Source organism: Mustela erminea, chromosome 14 (genome assembly GCF_009829155.1).
Source record: "Mustela erminea isolate mMusErm1 chromosome 14, mMusErm1.Pri, whole genome shotgun sequence".
NCBI classification, from domain to species: domain Eukaryota; kingdom Metazoa; phylum Chordata; class Mammalia; order Carnivora; family Mustelidae; genus Mustela; species Mustela erminea.
In genome coordinates, this window is record NC_045627.1 from 36,481,785 (window position 1) to 36,503,633 (window position 21,849).

Sequence of the window (21,849 nt, forward strand, 5' to 3'; positions counted from 1 at the left end):
GCTCTGAGTCGTCGGTCAGAGCCAGCCATGACAGGCATTGCCCTATTAACAAAGTACCCTGGAGTCAGACAGGCAGAAGCAAATCAGGGCAAAGAAGAATCCTATTCATTTTCTTGCTGCTGCTATAATAACTTAGCCCCAGTTTAGGGGTTAAAGCAATATGAATTTATTCCCTGACAGTTCTGGAGCTGAGGTGAAATTCAGGTTCTCTGGGCCGAAGAGAAGGTGTCAGTAGGACTGCTTCCTCCTGGAGGCTCTCAGGGGAGAATCCATTGCTTCTCCCATTACACCTGTTCCTACTCACTCATCTCCTGCCCCCTCCTAAAAGAACCTTTGCAATTACGCTGGGCCTGTCCCAATACTCCGGGATAATCTCCCCATCTCAGGATCCCCCACCTCATCAAATCTTCAAAGAATCTTTTGCCATATAAGGTGACATAGGCAGGGATTCTGGGCATCTTTGGGGCCACTGTCCTGCAGACAGCCGTACCATGACCCCTTTCTCTAGTGACTTTCTTTGGCCTTTCCCCCTGAGGTTGGGCTGATGCAGTGGGGTGGGGAGATGTTTACAGGGTGGCTGGCAAGACCCCGTAAAGCCCCCATGCCCAGCCTCCAGCCCTCAGTGGCTGGCGGTGGCTGCCAGGTCTCAGCTGTCACCCTGGGGCCACCAAATGTGTCACTTGGTGTCCTGGTGCCCCATCACCGTTCCCAAATGCTTGCCAGCCCCACTTCCTCACCCTGCCTTCTTTCCTTCTCAGCATCGTGTTAGAGCCAGGAGGCCTCCGTGTCAGCAAGCTGAGAGGGAAACTGAGGCAAGATGTCGGGCCGGAGCGGGAAGAAGAAAATGTCCAAGCTGTCCCGTTCAGCCAGGGCCGGTGTCATCTTCCCCGTGGGGAGGCTGATGCGGTACCTGAAGAAAGGGACGTTCAAGTACCGGATCAGCGTGGGTGCTCCCGTCTACATGGCGGCAGTCATCGAGTACCTGGCAGGTAACGTGTCTCCCCCTCCTGGCTCCCTATCCCGGCCCTTCCACCCCTGCCGCCCCAGGACAGGGAGGGTCGCTCCCCTCGGTCGCGGGCTGGAGGCTCCTGCGGGTGCTAACGGGGTTTCCGCGTGCCTGCTTGGCTGAGATTCATTTTGTAGGCTTTAGGGGAGGGAAGAGGGCACAACGACAGGGAAACAACATGGAAAGAAGAGACCGCACCATCAAATGGCTTCTCTAAACCAGCCATGAAAAAGGTGTGTTTTGCTTTCGGCAAACACAGCGTAAGTCTAGGTTCCTGCAGAAGAGAAACTCCAGGGAAGACTGGGGGTGGGGGTGGGGCATGCTATTCACTTTGTAACAGGGGTCTCCGCTTTGCGGAAGTCCTTGGTGTTGGTGAATAGTGTTGACCCCCATCAGAACCAGCGCCAGCCGGTTCCATGAAGCCCATAACGTTCCACCTGCACTCTCCGTTGTATATAGTGGGTCCATAGGAAATAATTCCCATATTGATTGTTAACAGTACTTTTTTTACTAAAAGATGAGATTTTTGCTGTGTGTGGTCTTTATATGTTAAAGTAACTTCCTGTTTAGCTTTATTTTTTTTTTTTCATAGAGAGAAAGAGAGCACAAACAGGGGAAGTGGGGACAGAGGGAGAAGCAGGCTCCCCACTGAGCCCGATGAATTCTGGAATCATGATTCTGGGATCATGACCTGAGCTGAAGACAGATATTTAACTGACTGAGCCACCCAGATGCCCCTAGTTTTCTTTCTTTTTTTTTTTTTTTAAAGACTTTATTTATTTCTCTAAATAGAGAGAGAGAGTGCACAAGCAGGGGGAGTGGCAGAGGGAGAGGGAGAGAGAGAATCCTCAAGCAGGTGCCCTGTTGGGCGTGGAGCCTGACATGGGGCTTGATGTCATGACCTGAGCATTGAAACATCTGCCCTCTTGGCCCCCATCTGTCACCAAGAAATGTTAGCGATTAAAGGTTTGCCTAATCCACCTGTGGAAGCCTTCCCCTGGAGCTTCCTAGGCAGACCTTGGCATCTTAAGCCTGTCCCTTATTGTGAAATGAAAGGTTTGTCCTAGGCTTTTCACTGGCATCCTTTAGGAGGTTAGAGAGAAGGGCTGAGGGCTCTGTAAGTTGGTCCAATCAAGTGTGAGAGAACTGTGTTTTCAAAGCGCCAACCATCCTGGGGTGGGGCCTGAGACTCAGCCTTCCTCCTGCGCTCCCAGCTGGTGCTGATGCTGGTCCAACGATGGCTCAGAGGAGCGAGACTCTAGCCAGTCTTGTAGCAGCAGCAGCCTAAACGCTTAGGGAATGCTTGTTTAAAATGCAGGATCCTGGCTGCTTGCCTCCCCCCCACCTCCACCCCACATACACACCCTGTGGTCTGATTCACTGGGTCTGGAATGCGACCTGGGAATCTGATGGGAAAATCTGCCGGCTCAGAGAGGGAAAGGCGAATGAAGCTTTAAAACAATCACTTAGGAACACACCACCCAGTGAAACTGGGAGACACCGAGTAACCAGAGATCCCACAGCCTCCAAGCAGGGAGCCGGGGTTCCCCCGATGTCTTTCAACCCTAGGCCATGTACTTCTGCTGCACTACATTGTCCCATTAATGCTGGTATTAATGAAATAATAGTTAAGTACATCCCATGCCTCCACTCGGTGAAAGTCTAAACTTGGGGCATAACACAACAGACCAAATTTGGCCTTTTGAATCATTGGCATCGCTGTTAGTCTGTGGTTCCAATAAAAGCTGATGTTTCCCTGTTCACTCATTTAACCAATACTTGTTAAGCATCAACGTGTCGGTGTACAGCAAGTCCTTAGCCTCTCCCCGGTATTAGAACTGGACCGCTGATAGGATTTTTAATTTATGTCGGATTAGAGCCACCAGACCCCATAGGAATGCCTACTGAAGCCCCAAACAGGCAGGAATCCCCGCCCTCGAGCAGGTGCATTCCGGGAAGGAGAAGCAGCAAACAAATAAGGGAAGTGTATGTGATCCTCAGATGGTGACAAGGGCTAGGAGGCAAAGGTAGGAAGGAGAGAGGCGAGGGGCGGGGCGCATAGTGCTGGTTGAGGACCCCCCGGGGGGGGGGCAGGGAGTGAGTGAGTGTGTGTGTGTGTGTGTGTATGCGCACGTGTGTGTGCGCACGCACGTGTGTTCGCGCATGCGTGTGTGTTCACGCGCGCATGCGTGCATGCGTGCATGCAAGTGGGTGCTCCAGGCAGGGGGAAGGCAGGTGCAGGGTGTTGGAGGAGCAGCCGTGGGCCCGAGAGCTCTGGGGCTGAGGGAGCGGCTTGGCCTATAAGTGGGCCGGTGGGGGATAAGAGCTTGCACTGAGAGTTCTAGGGGAGCTTTGAGCAGAAGTGGAAGTGATGGGACCCTGTGGGGAGAGGGTACCAGGGCGGAAGCAGGGTAAGTAGCAAGACGCTCTTGCAGAGATCCGGTGAGTGGGCGGCGAAGGTACTGAGAAGCAGTTAGAGCACGGATATATCTTGAAGGCAAAGCCAACAGCGTTTGCCAATGTGTTGAACATGAACGAGGAGAGAGGATGAGCACCTGGAAGGATGCCATTTCCAATAACACTGGATCCCCCAGGGCCAGTCCCAGCACCCAGGAGGGTCCTGAGCCAACTGGAGGAGGTGAAGTAGGTCCTCAGAAGCCCAGGCCTGTGTGCCTTCCTTCCCTTCCTGTCAGTTTAAATCTGGTGTGTCAATTTACAGGCTCTGTTACCTTGGCTAATTCCTGAGCCTCTTTGAGCTCACTCATTTAACTCCATGAATAAGCTAACATATTTTTAATGCCAGGTGCCTAGAATACCTTCAACAAATGGTCATTCTTCTGTTGTCCCTTCATTGAGAGCTGATGAAATCATTCGGGGCAAAGATAATGACTAACTCGGTTCATGTGTTACATTTTCCAGCGGCACTTGCATTCTACTGAAACAAAAAGTTTTAAGCCAGAGGAATGAATCCTTATTAGTAGAATTTGCAGACCATTGTTGAGGAAGTAAAAGGGGGTGTTTTGTTACTTTTGGGGTGGGGGTGGCAGCCATCAGTTGGTTTTGTTTAGGAAAAGAGGTTCAAAGCATGAGAGCATCCTGTCACCCTTGAGACGACTTTCAGCATCCATGACACAAATCTCGACTGACCTTCTCCTTCGGATCAGGCCTTGAAGATCCAGAGGAAAGCAGAGGCCAGCCAGCTCCTGCCTCGGAAGGCAGGGCTGGCAGAGCAGCAAGGCTGAGAGCATGAAGCACAGCAAAATAAGCCACATGCGTGCTGGGCAAGGAAGTTACCAGAGCTCTGGAAAGCATGTGTGGAGTTGGGGTGCCGGGGGCTGCCTCTTGTCAAATAAGAGTTGTTAGGACCGAAACTGGGTTCGCAGCTCTGGTTTTTCTTAAGTTGACTGATCTAAAATTCTGATGCTAGACTCTCATGGGAGTATGTTTTAGGCATCAGGATTTTTCTAAAGCTCCCCCAAATGATTTTGGTGGCAGGCAGAGTGGAGAATTAGTAGGAATTAAGCTGATTCTGATGGGAGATTGAGCTAGGGTGGGGGAGATTTTCAGGTGGGGTAGGAACAAGAGTGAAGACCTGAAGTTTAGAGGAAGTATGTGGCCCCTTCCAGAACCTGGAGGAGGTTCGTGCCTGGAGCAGAGTTGGGCAATGGGAGGGGGTAAGGGACAAGATGGGGAATGGGCAGGCGGGTCCTTGAGGTCATGATGAAAATGAATATGTTATGCACTCCCAGGGACATATGCGTGTAGAAGGGAGGCAGTGGCATCTGGGAGACATCACTTGGACTTTAAGTGAATGGTTGGCAGGAAGCAAGATCAGAGTGCAGGAAACCACTGGGGCCGTTTTCATGTCACCTTTGAGAATTGATTAGTGGCCAGGACAGGGGTGTGCAGAGAGGATGATGAGAAAAGATGGACTTCTGGGGGAGATTTGGCGGGGGGGGGGGGGGGGGCAAGTAGAGTCAGCTCTGCTCCATGATGGATTGGATGAGGGGAAGGGCATCAACGATGGCATGAACCTTTGAGCCTTGGGTTGGCTACTTTCTCTCAACCCAAGCTGCCATTGGTCGAAGAGTGGAGACGGGGACCTCCATCTAAGAGGACTGGCCAAGGGGATGAGAAGAGCTAAGCAGCTGGTGTGTGAGACTGGTGCCTGTCGCTGAAGCCCGAAACAATGGCAGAGAAACCGGGTGCAGGGGGAGGGGCTGAGTGCGGGCCCTGCAAGGTGCCCAGGAGGACAAATTCTGGCTCTCCCACTTATCAGCTGAGGACTGTGAGGTATATAGGTTTACCCTCACAACATCATGGTAAGCATTACCTAAGACAGTGCATGAAAGGGGCTTCACTTGGGGATCCATGGTCACAGCTCGCCCCAGGGCTATGGCTGTTATTGAGTGAAACCCTTCTAGGCATGCTTGGAGCCAGCAGGGAGCTGAGAGCTGGAGGTACAGATGGGGGTATCATGGGCAGATGGCATTAAGGGCTGCGTTCTCTCTAGGTGACTACTATATTGCAGATTTTTTAATACTTTGAAAATTACATTTCAGCGTCATTGGTTTTCTTTGCCATCCTATGTATTTTATTTTGTACATTTCAAACTTTATCCTGACACTCATTAGGATGGTTATTAAAAGAATTACAATTTTTGATAAGGATGTGGAGAATTGGAACCCTTGTGCATTGCTGGTAGGATGGTCAGTTGGTGTAGTTGCTGTGGAAAACAGTTTGTGATTCCTCGAAAAGGTAAACATAGAAGTCAACCAAGGAATCAAAGAAGAAATAAACAAGTAGCTGGAAACAAATGAAAATGAAAATACAACAGTCCAAAACCTTTGGGATGCAGCAAAAGCTGTCCTAAGAAGAAAGTTCATAGCAATAAAGACCTACCACAAGGAACAAGAAAAATCTCAAATAAACAGCCTAACCCTACACCTACGGGAACCAGAAAAAGAAGAACAATCAAAACACAAAACTAGCAGAAAAAAGGAAAGAATAAAGATTAGAGCATAAATAAATGATAGAGAAACTAAAAAAATGTTAGAACAGATCAGTGAAACCAGGAGCTGATTCTTTGAAAAGATCAACAAAATTGATAAACCTCTAGCCAGACTCATTTAAAAGAGAGAGAGATGGCTCAAACAATCACAAATGGGAGGAAAAAACAACCAACACCACAGAAACACAAAGGGTTATAAGAGAACATTACGAAAAACTATGTGCCAACAAATTGGACAACCTAAAAGAAATGGATATATTTCGAGGAACTTATAACATTCCAAAACTGAAACAGAAAGAATTAGGAAGTTTGAACAGAGTAAGCGAAGTAGTCATGAAAAACTCCCAGCAAACAAAAGACCAGGACCAGACGTCTTCACAGGAAAATTCTACCCAACATGTAAGGAAGGGTTAATACCTATTCTTGAACTATTCCAGAAAATATAAGAGGAAAGAAGAAAACTTCCAGATGCATTCTATGAGGCCAGCATTTCCCTGACACCAAAACCAAATAAAGATACCACCAAAAAGAGAGAGAGCACGTGCGCGAGAACTACAAGCCAATATCTCTGGTGAACATAGATGCAAAAATTCTCAACAAAATACTAGCAAACTGTATTCAACAATACATAAGAAAAGCATTTGCCATAATCACTGGGATTTATCCCCAGGATGTGAGGGTGGCTCCATATTTACAAATCAAGCAACGTGATACATTGCATCAGTAAGAGAAAGGATAAGAACTATCGGACCCTCTCAATAGATGCATAAGAAGCATTTGATAAAGTATAACATCCATTCATGATAAAAACCCTCGAAGAAGTCCATTTAGAAGGAACATACCTCACTATAATAAAAGCCTTATATGAAAAATCCACAGCAAATGTCATATTCAATGGGGTAAAACTGAGAGGTTTTCCTCTATGATCAGGAACAAGGCAAGGATGTCCACTCACCCTTTTTATTCAACATAGTAGTGGAAATCCTATGTATAGCAATCAGACAACACAAAGAAATAAAGGGTATCCAAGTTGGCCAGAAGTAAATCTTTCTGCACTATTTGCAGATAACATATTTACATAGCAAACCCTAGAGATGCCACAAAAAAACTACCAGAACTGATAAATGAATTCAGTAAGGTTGCAGCATATAAAATCAATGTACAGAAATCTGTTGCATTTCTATACACTAATAATGAAGCAACAGAAAGAGAAATTAAGGAAACAACCCCATTTACAATTGCACCAAAAATAATAAATTACCTAGGAATAAACTTAGCCAAGGAGGAGAAGGACCTGTATTCTGAGAACTATAAAACATTGACGAAAGAAATTGAAGGTGACAAAAAGAAATAGATTGGAAGAACGAGTATTGTTGAAATGTCCACACTACCCAAAGCAATCTATAGATTTAACTCAAGCCCTATCAAAATTCCAACTGCATTTTTCACGAAACTGGAACCAATAACCCTAAAATGTGTATGGAACCACAGAAAGACCCTGAATGGCCAAAGCAGTCTTAAAAAAGAAAAAACTGGAGGCATCATAATTCCAGACTTCAAGTTATAAAACTGCAGAACTGTAGTCATCCAAACAGCATGGTACTGGCAGGAAAACAGACACATAGATCAGTGGACCTGAATAGAAAACCCAGAAATGAACCCAGAATTATATGGTCAGTTTTCAACAAAGCAGGAAAGAATATCCTGGCACTGACAATGATCTAGCCTCCCAGGCAGAGGGAGAGAAGCTGCAGATGCTGGAGACAAAGGGCCCATCAGGGAAGTAGGACCCATGGGGCCTCTGGAGCTGGCTGGAAGCTCTGGTCGAAGGGGGTAGGTCTCCCCTCTGGTTCCCAGAAGCAGAGGGACAGCTGGGTACAGATGAGCACACTACAGTGTCCCCATACGAACACATCAGCATCTGGGCAACACCGTCCTACCCACAGAGCATCATCTTTGCTGTCTCTCCTTACTGAACCTCCTAAAAGAGCTTTTAAGTCTCACCATTCAGCTCTTCTCTCCTGCCCTGATCTCAACAGCAGACCATGCTCTTCATACCCACAGTGGATGGGCAAGAGAAAGCAGTCTGCCTTGCCCGATTTCTCCGGACTGGCTGCCAGGTTGGGCCCTGGTTCATACATCACCAGGATGTTAGAGCCATGCAGTGTTTCTAAGTCCCAAGAAAGGGGGAGGAGGTTGCACAGTCTGGTAGCAGAGGCATGCCAAACTGCGCATCTAGAGTGTTCCTTCCACCTGAGACATACTCAAGCTTCCCAGAATGGACATCACATTCATATTTCAGTGTGTCCTCTGTAAATGTTGGTCCAGCTCACATCTCCAATAGAAGTGAGGGAAGATGGACTGAAAAGCAAGCCCCCAATCCTGGAAAATAGTTTTGTATTTACCAACAATAGATATAACATAAATGTAAGATATTAAAAGTGAATAATTTAAATAATTTTTGTAGTGAGGAAATGTTCTATAATATACTTTTAATTGATAGGACAAATAGGCCTTTAAAAGATCTTGAATTTCCAGGTACCTTAAGTCACTGTGTCACATAGAAACCCATCATTTACATCATTTCCAGACAGTTGGGTCTCTCCATTTAACAACAAACATTTGTTTATCTAATGATTTTCATTTATTACATTTATGTTTTGAAAAAATGACTTTGGCATCCAGGGCCACATGTATGGTTGTACAGGTTGTACACTGTGCAAAGGACACACATTCCACTCGTGTGGGAATATCATTCTGCTCATAACCTCGAAGATTTGTATATTTATTATGAGGATTGCCAGCAGATGGCAGTAAAGGGTGTTGTTCTGACAAAATCAGGGAAGCAAAGTGTCTGGCAGAAGGGACCTGGAATTTGTATAAAGGTGCCTATGGGCCAGCAGTGGTGTTGTTGGCATGGATCTGGAGGAAGACAAAAATGGGGGCAAGGAAACCATTTGGGCAGCCATGATCACTCTCTGGGCTCAAAGAGCAGAGGGCCTGAACTCGGGCCCTCAGGCAGCAGGTATGGAGAAGAGGTATGACTCGTGAGGCCAGGAGGAGGTGAGAAGGGCAGATGGAGGGAAGGACTTGCAGGTCTCTGGGAGGAACTGCATGGAGTTAGAGCTGCCACCCCCAAAGAAATAATTTGGATTTGGGGATGTGGTAAGTTCGATTTACCTGTGGAACAGGCAGGGGAGGCTGTACAGGGGACATCCCATCAGGACCGGAGGTGCGGATCTGGTGGCACAGAGAAGCTAGAGCCGTGAATGGATGGGGTTTCCCTGGAAGACTGCATGGCCTGGGCAGACCAGAGGGCCCAGACAGACCCCTGGGGGCATCATCACCTCATGGGCAAATGGGCAGGAAGGAAGGGGCTGAGGAAGGAGACAGTCTTGAAGGCGTGGCCACACCTTGCCCTCTGCGCCAGCCCTGCAGTCACTCTGCTATTTCCGGGCTCCTGTGGGCTCAGGTAGCCAATGCTGGTCAGACTGTGGACAGAACGAGAGGACCCATCTCTTCTGAGATTATGTGCATGATGAGATTTCCAAAATCCCTTTTGGCTACAGAAATTTTTTTTTTTTTTTTTTTTTTTACGACCAGATTCTAAGCCATCTTCCAGATGGTTCCTATTGCTGAAAGTGTGAATTCCAAGAATATAGAAGTCTATAGACTTCCAAGGAAGTCTCCACCACTTCACAGAATAATCATCTTCCCACAAATTTTTCAGCGAAACAAATTTGTGCTATAGAAATCCATTTTTCCTACTAACTGCCAATAAAAGGATACTTATGTTCTCAAAATCAATAAAATCACTCAAGAATGTAACAAACATTTATCGTTCATGTGAATATATGAGTCCTAATAACATTTGGAAAATATTAATAATAATGTTATTTCAGACATTTAAACCATGAAGTCCTTGTCCCGAGGAACAATCAGACCACCTATCCAACAGGGAAGTCCTTGGTCTAGATTTTCAGCTGTGTATTGTTAAGAAGTTTTTCTCTTTCTACAGCAAAAGTCTACCTCTGTTTTTCTGCTGGAGTACAGAATTGAGGTTTTTCTCTCCTCTCTGATTTCAGAAAGGGCTAGTCCAGGAGTCCAGTGGCATGCTGGCCGGCCGTGCTGCCTTGGATTCCGGCAGGCTGTCCGTCTGTGAATCCAATGTGTGTGCATCCTGTCTGTCAAGTTAAAAATAGCCCAACCTCAGGCGGCTTCCTGAAGGCTCCAAGTCTGTCAGGCTTCCCATTTACCCTGCCTCTCCTGCTGACAGCTAATTTGCAGAACATGGCAGGGTGCTTAACGTCTTCCTTTAAGTGCGGGAGACACAGGCAGGAAAGTGGTAGTCCCAGATTCTGAATTAAATTCCGTGGCTCAGAAGTTTAAAAGTGGGGGGCTCCTTGACCTCCCCCACTCAATCTAGAAAAATGGCTGAGAGGAGTCCTCCTTCCCCCCAGGGATGGAACCCCCTAGATGAGCAGGTGCAGGAAGCTCCATTTTATTGTGCAAATGGGGAGCTGTACATTTTAACCTAGAGTCGAAAAAGCCAGCCTATTTGCGAAAGCTTCATCACTACAGTTCTTTGTGATGGATACCCTTCTTTCAGGGGAAAAAAGGGTTGGTCAGCAGCTTGAACTAGCCAACCAGATGACCTAACAGGGCATGAATTTCCAATACTCTATCCCATCGTCCCAACAAGCATGGTCATACTTCTCAAACTACCATCCCCCAGTCTTTGATTCTGAAAACACGGCCACTGTATAAATGGATTGTGGGTAAACACGATATTCATTGCTTAATAACCTGGAAAAGATCTTGTGAGAATGAATTTGCAGTGATTTACAACTTTTCATTATGGAAATTCTATATAAATATTTAACTCTAATGCGTATTTTATTCTAATTTTTTGTTAATCACATTTGCTTAGTTAATATGGCATACTTAGGCAGTTTTTTTATTGCCATAGATTTTTATGAGTGATGGCAATTTCACGTGCTATTTATTTGAAATTAGGTTGATTGTAAAGACTCACACAGAATTGCCTGTTAATTTTAGAGCTTAGTATTTATGCCATTATACCAGCAAATTCTCCCAACACACACACTTCGCCACCACAGTGTCAGTAAGACAACACATTGGCACATGCCTCTAGCGTTCTAAGTGAAGGAATTTTTCCTTCAAGCTTCACTAATACTTTCGAAGGTGGACAAATTTGATGAGCAGACCATCCGTCTGAAGTTGACGAAGAAAGAAAGAGAGGAAAGGAAGAAAGCATATAGATGGTATGATCCAATTCTATAGATTTTTTTTTTAATTTTGACTAAAAATTTTGATGACATATAAGAGAATTGTAGGAAAATTCCTCTTTATCAGCCCTTTCACATTTGTCAAATGACATGTTTGGTAAAGTCAGATCCTGAGGGATATGTGGAAACCCCCCAAACCCCAAATATCTTCCTTCCAAGCCTTGTAGGTATCCCGCATTCAGAATTCACTTTCCGGGTTAAACGTTTCCTCATCCCAGAGTACGAGTTAGTTCTTCCCATTCACTTTCCTTTAGGACAGGAGGGACCTGGGGCATCAAGTGAAGAGGAAAAGGAGATTCTGGAAGTTGTCCCAGTGGGCATCAAAGATAGACTCTGCCTACATCACTATCCTCTTCAGAGATGGCCCTGCTCTCCTGAGACTAGAAGAGACTCCAGTCCTGTGTTAGGGCTCCATACTGGTCAGCATTAGCTCCTGCTGACTGTGGCTTAAACAGGAGAGGTTACTTCTCTCTCATACAAAAGAAGACAGTCCAGGAGGAAGGACAGGCCAGTCAGGAGCCTCCACCATCACAAGAGACTCGAGTTCCGTTTTGTTCTTCTTCTGGGCCAAATTCCAGCCATCACATCCCCAGTCTGCCAGCAGAAAGGGAAGGAGGGCACAGTCCCGCCATTGATGGACACTTCCCAGAAGTACTGCACGGGAGGACGCCTCCCTCTCATTGGCCAGAATCTAGTCACATGACCACAGTTATCAACAAGGCAGGTTGGGAAACACCGTTTTCTCTTGTGATGGTGGGCTCAACAAAATGTCAGCGGTCCAGATGCTAAGAAAGATGAGGGAGAATTAATGTCGAGGGCCACTGGAAGACTGCCATGGGATCATAGAGCAGGACTTGCTAAAATATTGTCATCATCTGTAACCTGAGTTCTTTCCAGCTTTCTGGATTTCTTTCCAGGCCCTGGCTTTAAAACTCACAATGGCATCAGTGTGATCACATTCAAAGACCATTTCCAAAGAAAAGCTCTAGAAATCTCAGACCCCATTCTGTGATTGCCTATTAACTCTCCATTGTGATTTCAGCGGAAATTCTAGAATTGGCTGGGAATGCCGCGAGGGACAACAAGAAGGCCCGGATAGCACCCAGACACATCCTGCTAGCAGTGGCCAATGACGAGGAGCTCAACCAGGTACGTCTTGTCTGAAACACCACGATAAGCCATGTTTGCCGGACACACAACGGCTCGTGGACCTGGTTGGCTATGTTATCATTCCTGCTACAGTTCCCAAGCATATTAATACAAAATTTAAAAAAAGAAAGAAAGAAAATTTCAGATTCTGTAAGAGAAGAACCAATTCTGGTAGCTCAGTTGTTCAGAGAGAAAATTGCTTCTGGAATAAACCCATTACCTACTCTGGGTCTTGCCAGACCTTTTCTTCTCTATAAGCGAGCTCTGTGTGTGGCTGGGGAAGATACAGTGCAGAGATGCTATTCATGGTTTCTTCACCTGAATTTTATTGATGATTTATTCTGATGAGGGCAGGAGAATCTTCTTCTTAGCATAGAATTAATTACCAAGTGCTGTGAATGCCTCCCCCGGGAAATGTGAGATGGATGGTGGATGGTGTAAGAATTTTTATTCTAATCATTTTCTTCTCAAACTGTGTGTGGTGAAGAATCAGCTCTTATTTCCAGTCCATCATGGGCTGATAATTTCCAAAAATACAATAAAAACTAATTGCCAGAAACATTTAAAAACAAAACAAAACAAAACAAAAACAGGGGTGCCTGGGTGGCTCAGTGGGTTAAAGCCTCTGCCTTTGGCTCAGATCATGATCTCAGGGTCCTGGGATCGAGCCCTACCTATATCAGGCTCTCTGCTCAGCAGGGAGCCTGCTTCCTCCTCTCTCTCTGCCTGCCTCTCTACCTACTTGTGATCTTTGTCTGTCAAAAAATAAATAAAATCTTTTAAAAAAAATGAAAATAAGGGCGCCTGGGTGGCTCAGTGGGTTAAAGCCGCTGCCTTCGGCTCAGTTCATGGTCTCAGGGTCCTGGGATCGAGTCCCGCATTGGGCTCTCTGCTCAGTGGGGAGCCTGCTTCCCCCTCTCTCTCTTGCTCTCTCTCTCTCTGCCTGCCTCTCCATCTACTTGTGATGTCTCTCTGTCAAATAAATAAATAAAATCTTTAAAAAAAAAAATGAAAATAAAAAATAAAAAAACAAAAACATACAAACCACAAGCCACAATTCTTTGCTATTTGATCCAGTAGATATACCATACCTTTGTTAGCTTGCTTTAAAAGTTTCTGGGCTCTTCCTTGCCATATCTGTACTTTTCTTGTCCTGGACAGTAATTGCCTATCTATGGGCCAGTCCTGGCTGCAGACCACCCTTGGAGTCCCCAAGCTGTTTTGGGATGTGCAGACTGTGCTAATGCAGCAGCACATGTCAGTTATGTACAAAGTAAACATGGAGAGGCGCACAGTCCAGCGTACTTTACAGATGGAATGCATGATCCCCAGAGCATGGAGACCACTGATCTGTTGTTAGCTGGGTCTAGCCCTAGCATGGACCTTTGAACCCAGTTTTGTCAAGCAAAGCTCTCTACCTGCAAAGCTCTTTATCCTCCTTTATGTCTAGAATTCCACACCTGGGCAACATTGCTGGCTGCAACCCCTCCACCTTTTCCTTGTGCCTTCCTTGTTTTGCTTTCTGTATGAGACCATGGGATGCCTGGATACCTACAGAGACACGCTCTACCGGTGAAACAGGAAAGCCAGTGAAACCACTAATCACACAGTGTCTCTGGGAAAGCAAAGGCCAGATATAACACTTGTTTTGCCATCAATTAGAACAGTATTAAATCTGGAATCAACAAGCTCTTTGCTGCCTCAGTTCACACGTTTCTCTTTCTAGCTGCTAAAAGGAGTGACCATCGCCAGTGGAGGTGTCCTGCCCAGAATTCACCCCGAACTTCTGGCCAAAAAGCGAGGGACCAAAGGCAAGTCGGAAACTATCCTCTCCCCTCCCCCGGAGAAAAGGGGAAGGAAGGCGGCATCGGGCAAGAAGGGAGGCAAGAAATCTAAGGCAGCCAAACCACGGACGTCCAAAAAGGTGAGCCCAGGTTACTGTGTGAGCCAGGGACTCTCAGAGAACAGGAGAAGCTGAAACAGTCAGAAGATGAGGGTGTAGCCAGCGTCGCTGATGGGCTGGGGACTCTCCCCACTGGGAGAAAATGGCAAGGGGCCTCTTGGACAAGAACTTAAACCACCAAGCAGGGTCTACTAGAGGTTTCCAAAGCCAAAGCACGGGTGGTCTTCACATTGCCAGATGCTTCCACTGGCCCCGTCAAAATCTTAAGTGAGAGATGATAGCCTGGAGTTTATCATTTCTCTTTAGAGCTCCTCACCGTGCACAAAAACACCTCTGTCTCCTACAGACTGTGTGTCTGCCACAGACAGTCCCCTGGGTCTAGCCAGTGAGATGTGCTAAGTAGCCACAGCTGCCAGATACCATTTACAGAGTAAGACTTTCATAGGCCGCCTAGTACCAGAACCACTAGCCACATGTGCTCTTTGAATTGGAATTCATTAAAACTAAATCAGATTAAAAATCCGGTTCTTTGGTTACATCACCCGCATTTCAAGTGCTCAATAGGCGTAAAACATTTCTGTGATCACTGAAAGTTCTACTGGACAACGCTGCTGCAAGGGTTGTCACATTTCCATTCCACAGACCTCTGTGATAACACAAAAGGTTTGTACGGGTTCACTCCGCTGCCTCCGTGCCCCAGGGAAATCCTAGGGAGAAGGGAGGTTGAACAGTGGGCTAGGAATGACCCCACTTCGCTCTGAGGCTTGCCATCATAAGCTGTAGGCATTGCGGAGGACAAGAATAACACACCTGTGTCCGGATTTGAGTGAGGAATACAGGCACCTGTGAACTCCTTTAACACTCTTTCTTTGGGACAGTGCCCTTTTCTTGCCCTCGTGTCGTTGTCCTTGCTTCCCTCCACTGAAAGGAACACCTAACCACTTCCTTTCCCATCCAAGGTGGTCAATAGCCACAGGAAGAACTTAATAACGCCACTTGGGACTTTTTCTGGATTAGTTCCCATCTGTCCTTCTGATTTCTACCAACAGTCCAAACCAAAGGACAGCGATAAAGAAGGAACTTCAAATTCCACCTCCGAAGATGGGCCAGGGGATGGATTCACCATTCTGTCTTCTAAGAGCCTTGTTCTAGGGCAGAAGGTAATAAAGACCATTGTGATGTGCTGTAGTAAAAACGCTATTGCATTTTTATGACCTCCTGTTTGCCACAAGCAATGATGCTTCCTTTATCCCTGCTCCCCCAAAAGGACTCTCTCTCTATCTTGAATTATTTACGTTTAGACTAAAGGGCTTTGACAGGGTCTGTATTGTGAGAATCAACATGCTCTTTAGCACCAAGAAGTGTACATGGTTCCATCGGTCAGACAAAGATAGAGAAGCTTCCAGGTCAGGCAAAAGAATGGCACCATTGCCGGGAACCCCCCACGCCCCCCTCATTCCTGGGCCTGCCCAAAACATCCTCAGCTAATTCTCTCAAACAGCTCTGGGAGTCCAGCTGGACATGGTTCGATGTGATTTATCAGAAAAAGAAAATAGAAATAGATGTTTCCTGAACATCCCCGGTGTTAGAAATGAATTATTTGCCAATAATTCAGTCTGCTTGCCTTTCTAGACTGCAAAAAGAAAACAAACAGGGCTATGCGTTTGAACAGTCTGCGGCAGCCAAGACAGACATGCAAATAATTCATTCCCACTAGCATAAAGTTTACAGAATAGACCATTTATCTACCACGTCAAACGGGGCTGAAGTAAGACACACACAGGGAAACAGTCAGTGAATCACATCTCCGGGAGCTGAATGTTTGCAGCCTGGTGAAAGGATCCACCGCGACTGCAGCAGATGGGAAGAGCATGTTCGAGAAGAGTGTACCTGGGGCGGGTTCCTCATTTTTCACTGATGAGCACAGGGAAGCAAAGAGGCGGCATTGAGGTCCCCTGCAGGGGCTGGCTATGGCCGCGTGACAATTAGCTTTCTGTCCCTTACCTAGGGGAACGTGACTGTCGTGCTCACAGGGGAAACAGTGGAAAATGCCCTGCTTTCCACTGAGCTGTGCGCACCTAGGGCAGCATTTCACCAGTGTAGCCCCAAGAATGTGGTCCCCCCAAAGGCAAGGTGGCCCGAGGAAGGCAGGTCAGGGTCCCGGAGCCCATCACTTTTCTTGAGTGAGGTCCCTCGGCCGCACGTCCCTGCTCCCAGAGGTCTAGGCTGCTCTGGGTAGAATTGGGATGCTGAGCGGGGAGGGGGAGAGCCAGCCCGGGCTTCCCTCCTAGGAGCCGCTCAGACTGTGTGTCACCGCACACCAAGGCCCCCAGCACTGGGAGACGGAGGCATAGCTCTAGGGAAGAGAAGACGAGGTGAGGGCCCGTTCCTGCTCCTGGAACAGGAGGTAGATTTGTCGCATGCTGCCGTCCTCATAGTGAAAACTAAATCCACTGAGCTGCGAAGAGCCCACCAAAGGCCGGACACCTGGCAATCTTGACAGTCACTCCATGCCCCGGTCCTTTCTGCGGACATTCGCTACAAATAAACATGAGAATTAACAGATGGGACGTGAAATGTGAAGACTTTAACTGGATTTGGTCTTTCCCACACTCTCCCCTCTTCCCTTCCTGATGCAGCTGTCCCTGACCCAGAGTGACATCAGCCATATTGGCTCCATGAGAGTGGAGGGCATTGTCCACCCAACCACAGCCGAAATTGACCTCAAGGAAGACATAGGTAAGGTCCCGAGGCTCAGGTAGAGGGGCCAGAGCATCACCCACTGCTTGGGCACATCCTTCTGAAGTGGATCATTGTCGACTTGATACCTTCTCCTGGTGGAACCGTGTCACACCCTGCATCTCCCCAAACAGCATTACTAGAAAATAATGAATTTTCTTTTAAATCTGAGTGTATTTCTGAAACGTTTATTGAGGTGTTCTATAAAAACAGATCATTAGGGACACCTGGGTGGCTTAATTGGTTAAGCGACTTTCTTTGGCTCAGGTCATGATCCCAGAGCCCTGGGATCGAGCCCCACATCGGATGCTCCCCATACTTGTGTGCACATCCTCTCTCTTCTGACCAATAAATAAATAAAATCTTTTTAAAAGTCTCTTAAAAATCAAAACAAAAAACCCAGCTCGTTAGGGCACACCTGGATGACTTTTCCTCTAAGTGAACACAAGTGTGCAGTGGGCACCTTGATCACAGAGCAGAATCTCACCAGCACCCCAGAACTCTCCCTTCCTGTCCTGCCCCAGTCCCCTCCCTCCAAGTGCTGCCACTGTCCTGTCTTCTCACAGCACAGATGGCTGTCCTCTGTTTTGGGTTTTGTACAAAGTCATGCCCTGAGTCGTCTTCTGTATCTTTTGCCCGACTCTGTATTGTGAGATCCACCCGTATTGTCACGCAGGGCTGGAGCTGGGTCCTCTTCCTGGCTCCCCCGTGGACTCTGGCGGCATCCTGACCTTCCACCGCAGGTACCATTTGCATGGCTTCCAGTTTGGGCTATGATGAGTCATGCTGCTGTAAACATTGTTGTACGTGTGTTGGGTAAACCTCCACACTTATTCTGAGCTTAAAAATTAACACCTTTCGTAAAAAGGAATCGGACATCTGGACAAAGTTGTCTATGCGGCTGTGTGTTGAGTCACCTTTCAGGGGACTGCCACCTGCCCCACGGGTGGGGAAGGGAGCTGCTCCGGGCTGGCTGGATGAAACTGGCGGGGGGTGGGGGGTAAGCTCTTGAGGGCACTGAACATAGTAGCCTTCTGGGTGACCACTATCTTAGCCATTTTTTAGAAGACGAAGTGCCTTAAGCTCACCAGTGAAAAAGTAAAATGAGCAAAGAAAGAAAGGGCTTTGTCCCTGGGGTTCTGGGCTTGCTTCTGAGGTTGGGATTTAGGCAGAGGCTGGCAGCTCAGCCTTGGGTGGCAACACCGGGGGTCCCAGAATGCTGGGCACCCTCAGGTTTCCCCTGTGGCATCAGAGGCCACTTGCTTTGCTTAAAGGAGACAGGACAGCCTCAGGGGTGGGGGCGGGTGAACCACAATGGGGAGAAGCAGGACTTGCACACAAAACCTGAAAATTTCTCCTTCCTTCTTCAGACCCAGCCCTGGTCCTACCAACTGCCCTGAACTCCCCTCGTTCCCCACCCCCGTGGAAAGACAAACCCCCTCCCCGCCCTGACAGAGCTTTAGCCGGAAGCTCTGTTTTGACATATATCCTAGCTTCTTGAAAACAAAACGAGTAGCAGTGTGTTACTGTATCATTTCTGTAGTTTGCATTTTTATATCAGGAAAGTCATTGTGATTTTTTTTATTTTTTTAAGTGGCGGGGCAGGTGATAAGGTAGAAAGGATACAGGTATTGGGGCAAAAACTCAGGCCTGGATTCTACAAAACACCTCCTAGCTGTGTGACTTTAGGCAGGTTTCTTAAGCTCTCAGAACCTCCGTTTCCTCCACTGTAAGTGAGGACAGCAATAGCGCCTGTGTCACAGGGCGCTGTGAAGAGTAGGGTCACACACGGATGAAGCGGAGCACAGCGCCGGGCTCACCACTCCGGTGAGTGCTGGTCTTTTTTGTTGTTGTTGCTCTGTGTTTAGAAGGGGGCCCTGCTGTCATGATTCCATTTTCCACGACCATCATCCAAAACAGTCATCCCCTGTAGATGAGACCCTGGTTTAGTCTATTTTATTTAAAGATTTTATTTATTAGAGAGCGTGCGCATACAAATTGAGACTGGGGACAGGGAGAGAGAGAATCCCAAGCAGACTCCGCACTGAGCGCAGAGCCCAACTCAGGGCTCAGTCTCTCGACCCTGAGATCCCGACCTGAGCCAAAATCAAGAGTCAGACGCTTAACCGACTGAGCCACCCAAACACCCCTTTGAGTTATTCTTTATAAAGCATTGTGTGTTACTACAGGAAAGTTCGAGCACACACAGAAACAGCAGAGCGTGATAAACCCTACACACCCTGTTACAAGCGTATCTACCCAGAGCCAAGGCTGCTTCAGTGCCTCCCACCCGTAGCCCCCAGACCTCACACCATCGAATCCGTGGATATGTCAGAATAGGGGCGAGCTTTTTAACAGCATCACCACGATACCATTATCACAACTAGAAAAAGTCATGTCATCAAATATCACTCAGGGAGGCCTCTGCTTGAGATTCTCTCTTGCGCTCTCCCTCTGCCCTTTTGCCCACTCGCAGGAGAGCGAGCTCTCTCGAAAATATGAAGTAAAATCTTAAAAAAAGAAAGAGTTTGCTAGAATCCAAGTCCTGTGGGACAAAAGCCAAGACCCCGGCCAGCAGTGACCACTGGCAACCAGGACTCCCACTGCAAGCGCGATTCCTGCTTTCTCAGGGTGGTGGGTGGGTTTGTCTTCTGACCTACTGAAACTATGTGACACGGTGTGGCCAATGACTTTGGAAAGGACAATAGCGATGGCTTCCCTTGTTCTCTTCCTCAGGGAAGGCCTTGGAAAAGGCTGGCGGCAAAGAGTTCTTAGAAACGGTAAAGGAGCTTCGCAAATCCCAAGGCCCTTTGGAAGTTGCTGAAGGTGAGTGTGGCCTCGAGCCCTGGTTCCCAGCACAGCCTCAGCCCCCTCCCAGCCAGCATCACTTGCTTCAAGCACGCCGTGTGCCAAGCAAAACACACCACAGCCAAGATGAGACCCACTTCCGCCCCACTCCCTGGCTCCTGGCCGCGTCGCTCCAGTCACCTTCTCCTCCCATCACTGCTCCTACCTTTGACCTCCCTGCTCACCGCCCTCCGCCCCGCTTAGAAGGACCCAGGTGATTACATTTAGGGCACCCCCCAATAACCCCAGATAATCCATCCTGCAGGTCTTCACTAACTCACCTCTGCAAAGCCCCTTTCGCCATGTAAGGTAACGCCCCCAGGTTCCAGGGATCTGGACGGGGCGGGGGACATTGGGGTCAGGCCACTCAGCCATCAGAGATGATGCTGGTGGGTACCTCCCACTGGGAACCACAGTCAGGAGGTCGCCCACCCTAGCGGCCAGTGGGAGCAAGTGAGGGCCGCTGACGCATTCGTCTGGAGCTGGTGTCCACTGCCCATGGCAGGCCGGACAGGGCTCCTGCTCTCTGGCAGCCGTCCAGTCCCATCAGAGACACAGAATGGTGCCCAGCGAGCTTCTCTCACTGCCCCAAGCGCGCACAGCCGAGAGGCTTCCGTGAGGTCCAGCCTCGGCCCCCGGCTAAAGGGGAAGGTGTAGGAAATAACCCGCCATGTTTCTCTCCTGTCCCAGCCGCCGTCAGCCAATCCAGTGGACTTGCAGCCAAATTTGTCATCCACTGTCACATCCCTCAGTGGGGCTCGGACAAATGTGAAGAACAGCTTGAAGAGACCATCAAAAACTGCTTGTCGGCAGCCGAGGACAAGAAGCTCAAGTCCGTGGCGTTCCCACCGTTCCCCAGCGGCAGGTAAGACGAGTTCCTCCAGGCGGCAGCGGGCGGCCACGGCTCTCCCCTTTCAGCCTGCGGCCTGCGGCTCTCCCACAGTCACACCCAGTCTGGCCAATCCAGAAGATACAACCGAGGGCTGCTAGCGCAGCTGAGCACACTGACCTGGTCATTGGGCCAGAAACCCAGTTTCCAGCCTCTGAAACGCAGTGTGAAAGGCAGCGCTGGAGAGGAGCCAGGAGCGGAGCTTCTCTGACGGGCTGCCATGGTCAAGGCCCACATCCCCAGTGGCTGCCCCGTCAGAACACGTGATCGGAAAACCCCAGGCTCCGGGCTCAGCTGGTTAGGCGTCCGACCCTTGATCTCCGCTAAGGTCGTGATCTCAGAGTTAGTCACAAGTTCAAGCCTCGCCTTGGGCTCTGCTGGTCAAGGAGCCTCCTTAAAAGAATACTAGGCTCAAATGTCTTGCTATTCGAATGGCTGGGCCGCACTGACTCTGCTGTGTTAGAGTGTTAGAGTGCAGAGTCTCGGACCCCCGCCCCACAAAAAAGTACCACCTCAGAGTGCCAGGGGGGCTCGTGTGTTGCTGGGGTGGAGGGGAGGAGAGGCTGAGGCTGCAGCCCTCACAGACACTCCCAGAGAGGGGACAGGCTCCCACCAAAGGTCTGCTTTGGGAGTTATAAGTGCTGGTTCTAATTGTCATGGACGCAGCTGAGTACGAGAGCCACAGCAGATAGGAAATGAGGCTGTCTGTCCTCACAAGGTGGCCTGTCCTCTCCTGTCACCCTCACGGTCAAATCGAGCTATTGCTTCCATTTTGAACATGCTCTCTCTTACAAGATGGCCCTCTGTAACACGGATAGGATTTACATACCCAAGATGTTCTCTGAGGGGAAGGCTCTGAGGGTCATGGTGAGGCCTTGCTTCCTGCTGTTACCCCACCCCAGCAGCATGGGGTCTCCATAGCCTGGCCCAGAGGCACAGCAGGATGAAGTCTTTGTGTGGCCGGGCCCGCATATCGTGATGTTCTGGGCTGGGACA

At 48.3% G+C, this 21,849-nt stretch overlaps 1 protein-coding gene across 1 annotated transcript in view; it reads left to right on the plus strand.

The window, feature by feature from the left end:
* Positions 1-21,849, plus strand: part of LOC116573066 (core histone macro-H2A.2) — a 41,441-nt gene that overhangs the window by 18,201 nt on the left and 1,391 nt on the right. The window contains exons 2-8 of the mRNA XM_032312702.1: positions 759-989; positions 12,369-12,475; positions 14,202-14,399; positions 15,428-15,538; positions 17,018-17,117; positions 19,854-19,943; positions 20,655-20,829. Coding sequence (XP_032168593.1) covers positions 818-989; positions 12,369-12,475; positions 14,202-14,399; positions 15,428-15,538; positions 17,018-17,117; positions 19,854-19,943; positions 20,655-20,829 — 953 coding nt within the window. The 5' untranslated portion in view covers positions 759-817. The remainder of the gene's footprint in view (positions 1-758; positions 990-12,368; positions 12,476-14,201; positions 14,400-15,427; positions 15,539-17,017; positions 17,118-19,853; positions 19,944-20,654; positions 20,830-21,849) is intronic.